Source organism: Prosopis cineraria, unplaced genomic scaffold (assembly GCF_029017545.1).
Source record: "Prosopis cineraria cultivar Desert tree isolate PC_DT_omini unplaced genomic scaffold, ASM2901754v1 PC12, whole genome shotgun sequence".
NCBI classification, from domain to species: domain Eukaryota; kingdom Viridiplantae; phylum Streptophyta; class Magnoliopsida; order Fabales; family Fabaceae; genus Prosopis; species Prosopis cineraria.
Genome location: NW_026555343.1, coordinates 2,338,405 through 2,345,899, shown reverse-complemented (window position 1 = coordinate 2,345,899; position 7,495 = coordinate 2,338,405). Strand labels below are relative to the sequence as shown.

The 7,495-nt window shown below is 32.1% G+C and overlaps 1 protein-coding gene across 1 annotated transcript; it reads left to right on the top strand.

Moving 5' to 3' along the window:
* The first annotated feature begins 2,110 nt into the window (after positions 1-2,110).
* Positions 2,111-5,377, top strand: LOC129288861 (laccase-7-like). Its single transcript, XM_054925661.1, has 6 exons — positions 2,111-2,312; positions 2,446-2,597; positions 3,059-3,303; positions 3,402-3,530; positions 3,641-4,600; positions 4,948-5,377. The coding sequence occupies exons 1-6, from the start codon at positions 2,229-2,231 to the stop codon at positions 5,076-5,078; spliced, it is 1,701 nt and encodes a 566-aa protein (XP_054781636.1). The 5' UTR covers positions 2,111-2,228; the 3' UTR covers positions 5,079-5,377.
* Positions 5,378-7,495: the final 2,118 nt, after the last annotated feature.

The window sequence follows — 7,495 nt, the reverse complement described above, 5'->3', positions numbered from 1 at the left end:
ATCTGTAATTTTGAAGTCATTTGTTGTAATTTTGTGATCCTTTTAAATATTTTTTACGGCCATTTTTCAGTTAAATAATAGTTAAAACTAACTATTGTTAATATTAGGAGTCGAATTGTACTATTTTTAAAAGTTAAAAAAATATTACATATTTAATAAGTTAAGAGTCTTAGACGTTCAACTATAATTTAAGGATCAATTTGCTCTCTTTTATCCTAAAATATAGTATATAAATTTCTCATGGTGAATTATGAGAAATCAAGATCTACTAATTAGAGTATAATTTTTGTTAGAAAAATTAAAATCTATTAGAGTATTTAAATTTGGTTTAAATGTCAATCAAATTTGGGCGTAAGTTTCAACATTTTGCATTATCTCATAAGGAGTTTGTGTGGTGTTGTTAAATATTTTTTTGCTGAGAATAATATTGAAAACTTTATAATAAACACGTAAATTAAATAATGACATGCCTCCTTGTTTAATTAATTAGTCCTGGATTTTGTTTGTTGCAACGTAAATTAAATGCAGATATATAATCTTAAATTAAAAAAAATCGTTAAAGTTTGTACTTTTGCTTCTCCTCCACACTTGAGTTTCCTTCCCAGTTAGAGAATTAAAAAATAGAGAGAATTACATTAAAATATCACATAAATAAATTAATTACTACAAGATTCAGTGACAACTGAACTAAGAAAATTAACAATTGATTGTGTTGTTAATTTTTTTAATTCAGTTGTTAATAGATTTTATATTAATTAATTTTTTTTATGTGAGACCTAAATGTAATTCTCTCTAAAAATATGGGAACAATTTTCAGTTCTCCACAACCAAAAAAAAAATTTATTTGGTAAGGTATTTTTAAAAAGTGTTTTGAAAAACAAAAAAGAAAAATATTGTTATAGAAAATAGAAAAAACAAAAACATCTTTTAAGTATTCTAGAATTATTGTTCTGAAAAACAAGACAGAATTAAAAAAATATCTATTTTTATTATTTTTTATTCTTAAAATATATTTTACAAAATATCAATTCTCAAGATAATAAAACAAAAATAATTTTAAATAAGCCCTTAATTTGCATGACAGTATGTGCATTTTAAAACTATAAAAAATTTGATCCGTTTTTCGATATTAAACTAGGAAATTCTAATTATTTCAAGGTATCATGAATGCTAATTAATATAACATATAAAAAATATAAAAAGGAACATTATTTACAAGTTAAAGTACATCTTGAATTTTTTACATATTTAGAGTGTTATATATATATATATATATATATTCTATCTATAGTTAAATGTGTTGTAAAACTCAAATATATCATGGAGAATGTGCTCTTTTTGTAAGATCCATAGTTTTTTAACTTGTTTGGGAGAAAGAATGAAATAAATCAAATAAACAATTATTATAAAGATTAAAAATAACTTTCGTCTTCGTCTTTTTCTTAAATTTGAAAAAAGCCTAAAAAATATTGAATATTAATTTGAAGAACAAATAACGAGAAAATTATAGAAATCCATAAGTGACTTTTTTTTTGGGAAAAAAAACTTGACTCGTTTCTCTCTCATTCTTTTTATTCGATCCCTATACAAATTTTACTGAATGGGTTTAAAAGAGATTCAATCCAAAGAACTAAATTAACCCAGAATGGAAGTAACATCAAAATAAAAGACTTTACTTGTTTTTTTATTTGTTCTCCTTTTTAATAATTAATTAAACGCGGTACGTTAAAAGGTTTGAAAAGTTGTGTCAACTCACAAACCTTGAGCAAGTCTTGGAGGGCCGCGTTCTTATTAGTTTCAGGAGTCACTTAATTATGAGAGGTCATCAACAACTACAAACCTAAGCTTAACTAATCTTGAAAAGGTTAAAAAAACAGAAGAAAATTCCGAGTTTTGACTTGTTATATGTTAGCCGAGATAAAACCTTGAGCCTTCAGAATCCATCTCGAAGGCCCATTGGATCATTATTTTATTCAAATAACATTAAATTAAGCAAACACGCAATCCTATGGAAGCTAGCTTCAAAATCTCTCTGACTATATCCCACTCTGATCACTATATATATCCGTATGGATCGACCCACAAATCTTGCGACCTTGCCTGCAGAGAACACAGACACAGGCTCAGATATTTGTTCGTTCAATCCTATTCTTAATTAGTCTTTCTCATATATAGCCTCAGGCTCCCAGTTTTTCTCCTTATTGTCTAAGATTTCTTCTCCTCTCAAAATGGAAGCTTTTCTGGTGCTTTCACTTTTTGCTCTTCTAGCTACCTCCTTCTCATCTGCTCATATAGTGGAGCATTCATTTACTGTAAGTAATCAATGTTGTTCCCTCCGTTTTTATGCTGCTTCTGCTATAAAGATATCTAAGAAGCACTTCTGTTCATGCATAGGATCGGATTACTGAAATTTGAAACTTTTTATATATGCGATTAATTTTGCAGGTGAAGGATCTCAATGTGACTCGTCTGTGCAATACACAAACGATAACTGCAGTTAATGGCAGGGTTCCTGGACCCAGAATTGTGGTACGAGAGAATGACACTTTGGTTGTTCATGTGCTCAATGCTTCTCCCCATAACGTTACTATTCACTGGTAACGACTTTTTCAGCCACCTTGCTATATATATATATATGCATGCTGATGCCATATATCAGATGTTGTCACTTTATAATATGGCGATTTGATTTCAAAAGTTGAATTTTCTAAACAATATTTTATTATATCCGTATAACGAAAACCAACCTCATCAAACAACTACATCGTAGTTGGTTCACCAGGGGACATCCATATGCGGCTATGCGTGTTGGCCATTTATGTCGCTCGCACACTTAAGATTGGATGAACAATTTTTCTAATTTTTGGTAAGACTTTTAAGCAAACAAGATCTTGAGTGTAGCCTCAATCTTACAGGCTGGAACTAAGAACCTATAAATAAATACTAGAATTGACTTGATAGGACAATACACAACTATGCATAGAGTAGTGTATATAAACAAGTTGGTGATTAGTTGTTTACTATCAAGATATAATTGAAATTCAATATGTAAATGCAGGCATGGAATATTTCAAAAAGGGAGTCAATGGGCAGATGGTCCAGAATATATAACACAATGTCCTATTCGACCGGGTCAAAAGTATACTTACAAATTCACAATCAAAGGGCAAGAAGGAACTCTTTGGTGGCATGCTCACTCTTCTTTTCTTCGTACTTATGTCTACGGCGCTCTTATCATTCGTCCCCCACATGGTCGCCCTTATCCTTTCCCTAAACCTCACAAGGAAGTTCCCATTCTCTTAGGTATTTCTTTACATATTTCCCTTTTATTTGGCAAAAATATGACTAGTATATCATAGTCATTCCTCATTCCTAACATAAATTACCATTGATAATTGCAGGTGAGTGGTGGAAATCTGATATTATTCAAATATTCAACCGAATTCAAGTTACCGGCGACCTAGTTCCTCCGTCCGATGCTTTCACAATCAATGGCTTTCCTGGCGATCTGTATAATTGCTCTCGAGATCGTATGTGCCATTCCTGAAGTTTCATGTATATGATTGTTATATAATATTTTATATATATATATATATATATATGTAGTCTTTTAATTCAAACCTGTATATATATAATGCAGATACTTTCAAGTTCAAGGTGAAGCAAGGAAAGACATACTTGTTACGCATAGTCAACACTAATATCATCTCACAAATGTTCTTCAAGGTGGCCAATCACAAGTTCACAGTTGTCGCGGTGGATGCCGGGTACACGACTCCGTATGTCACCGATGTTGTTGTCATCGCCCCAGGGCAAACCACCGACGTCCTCCTGAAAGCCGACCAGCCAGTGGGCTCTTACTACATGGCTGCTTCTGCATACGTGACCACACAAGTCATAGGATTCGACAATACGACAACGAGAGGGATTGTCGTTTACGAAGGAGCCTCCAAGGCAATCCTTCCTTCGATGCCGGTGTTGCCAGCTTACAACGACACCCCAACGGCCCACAAATTTTATACAAATATCACAGGGCTTGCCGGTGGGCCTCACTGGATCAATTGTCCGCGCATAGTGGATGAGCGTATGTTCATTACTGTTGGGCTGAATTTGGACTTTTGTGCACAGAATGGCACGTGCCTTGGCCCAATGGGGTTTCGATACTCTGCGAGCATGAACAATGAGTCGTTTGTGATCCCAAGTGACAAAGGCTCGTCGATGTTGGAAGCATTCTTTAATGATGCGAGTGGGGTGTACACAAGAGATTTCCCAGACAAGCCTCCAGTGTTGTTGGACTACACGAACCCGAACATAAGCTTTGACTTGTCAAGGATATTCGCGCCGAAGTCAACGAAGGTGAAGACGTTGAAGTTCAATTCGACGGTGGAGATTGTGTTTCAGAACACGGCTTTTGTGGGGATAGAGAACCACCCAATGCATATTCATGGGATGAATTTCTATGTATTGGCTCAAGGATTTGGAGCGTTCAATCAAAACAGGGATCGGAGAAAGTTCAATCTGGTGAATCCTCAGATGCGTAACACTGTTGCGGTGCCGACCGGAGGATGGGCTGTCATCAGATTCAAAGCAAAGAATCCAGGTATAGTTTAATTTTAACTCAGTATAAATTACTTTTTCTAATTCAACTATTGAAACTTAGTCTATAGACTTTAATTCAATACATTTTACTCAATTTTGAGAATAATTTTTTTTTATAATTTTATTTTTTAAAATATAAAGATCAATATTTTAAATAATTAAAATTATAAAGATTGAGTTGCAAAAGTTAAAATTTTAAAATTAAACAAAGTTTAAGAATTGAATTTTAACTAAGTTAAAATTTAAAAATTGAGTTTTAATTAAGTTAAAGTTATACTGAATGATTAGTTTTTCCTTTGTACGGTGAAGATGTTAATGTTTTTTTTTTTTTTTGGGGGGAAATAACAGGTATATGGTTGGTGCACTGCCACATAGATGCACATTTGCCATGGGGACTAGCTATGGCGTTTGAGATAGAGAACGGGCCCACTCCTGAAACCACAGTGCCTGCACCACCTGATGATCTCCCCAAGTGCTAGTTCTTGCCTTTGCAAGATTTAGATTATATATATATATATATATATACTGTTGTTGTTGTTGTTGCTGCATTATATTCATTTTCTACTTTATTCTTGTTACTTACTAGCAGATTTCTTGATTTACTTACATAATTTAAATTTATTTGACTGGGGGATTGATTTTGATTCTTCCCAAGTGTAATAACTCCGGCTTATCTCTTGACCGGTACATCCTTGCAATTATTTTCCACAATGAGACCAATTTTATATTTACATGTATGCATGTTAGCATTGAATTTCTTCTTTTGTTGTTTCTTCAATTGACTATGAAATGCCTGCCCTCTTAAACTTTAATTGTATTCTCCTAATGGACTCTTCGGCTCATAATACACCACCCAACTGCTTCGAGGATTTTGTGTATCAGGCCTAATTACATGGCCCAAATATTAAGCCCAAACTACTGAGCCCAAAATTTGCAAATCAAAATAACACGACGAAGTTTGAGGGAATATCAAACTAATATTATCATATTCTGCAGTATTTCCGACAACGAAGATTGTTTTTGAAAAAATTATTTTAAAGTTTTACTCAACACAATTAATTAGCTCAAGTTCATTAATAACAGAGCTTAAAAGAATGATAACACAGTGTATTATTATTCTCCTAAACTCAATTATTAATGAATTTGGGAGTAATTAATTATGTTAAGTGGGACTTGTATATGATACTTTTATGTTTTGTTAATATGGTATATTCTATTGTATCAAACCCAAACATCTCCTTCAAGAAAACACGCTTAATTTTTTATTTAAAAAAATCTCATAGGTTATTTAATATATATCGGTGACTTTTTTGAAAAGAAAATGAAGCTTCTATTTTGTTTTTTTGGCCGAAGAGAAGCTTCCATGTATTAGTCCTTTCAACTTGAAACTTCTATCCCAACCAATTTGTGCGCGTATTAGTTCTTAATAATATAATTTAATTAATATAGAAGCATATCCTGTGACTAATATATTTAATATAGGAAATTAAGGTAAAAATACTGCTATATACGTGCGTACGTGCATACATATTTCTAATTAGAATTCACACATTATTTTTAAATCATATATAGCACATTATCAAACTAGTATTAGACAATGAACTCACAACTTCCCCCTACCATATAAGAGTCAGAATTAATTGGTGTGAAGTCGTTTTTCAAGTGTACAATTTTAATTAGCAAACCATTGAGCTATCATTATTCCTTCAACGAAGTTTGTAGATTTGTACTATGTCAAATAAATTCGTTATCCTAGGGGTTTATATATATTATCCATCATTTCACATCGCAAAGCTTGTGTCGGCAACATGGAGAATGTTTTGGCTGTTTAAATATACGAGACAGCATGGCAATCAATAATATATAGTTGACAATTTTTCCTCCGCGGTCTTTAATTAAGCGATCAGCCCAAAAATATTAACTAATATTTAATAAATTATAAATTATGTACGACCAGCTCAGGCTTGTGTGAATAGAATGACTTGTCATCATCACTTAATAATAAGGTTTTTTTTTTTGGCCAAATCACTTAATAATAAGGTTAAGTTTGGAACAACGGTAATGAGTTATCTGCGGAATCGATTTTTATGTTCCGTGTGAGTGAAAAAATAAGAATACATTTGAAATATATCATGGCTTTCAAAAGGAAGAGACAATAATTTACTTAGTTGCTATCTTTCTAGATGGGAAAGTCCTGTACCCATTTAAAAAAAAAAAAGGTTTTTCCGATATGAAAGTGAACTTTTCAACGGTCTTCCAAAGACGTTAAGAGAAAAACCACAGGATACTCGATTCAACAAGTAATATGATATCAGCTTAATCAAAGATATGAAATTTGAATCTTGAAAATGCATAACATGCATCAATGTAAAACCTTCCACCTGAAAGGGATCCTCCTCGAATTTGATCCGTGTTACATGCCCAAAACACCGACACTTCAGGCAAAAAAAAAAAAAAAAAAAAAACAAACAAAGGACATTATATTAAGAGTGGTTTCTTTGCTCCAAATCCATTTCTTGAATTTTTAACCAAACATCGGTGGTTAGAAGTTCATATACTTACATGCATCGAACAAAACTAATTGATAAAGACCTGTCTTTTCCTTTTAATTTGGTGCCCAAAGAAAATTAGGTTTTGCCTCCTCCAAAAGATGCTCTTGGTGTCTCATTAAAATAAATCAAATTATTAAAAGTATACACACACGAAACATATGCCTTCAGAGCATAGTCCGTATGTTACGTAGATCATTCCCTCTACTAATAGTGATAAGAGACTATTTTACAGATAAATACGTATATATTTTGAATTATATTTGATTATATTTATTAACATTTTATATCTATTTAACTAATTTTTATATATTTTTCTCTTATTATTTAATTATAAAGATAAGAAG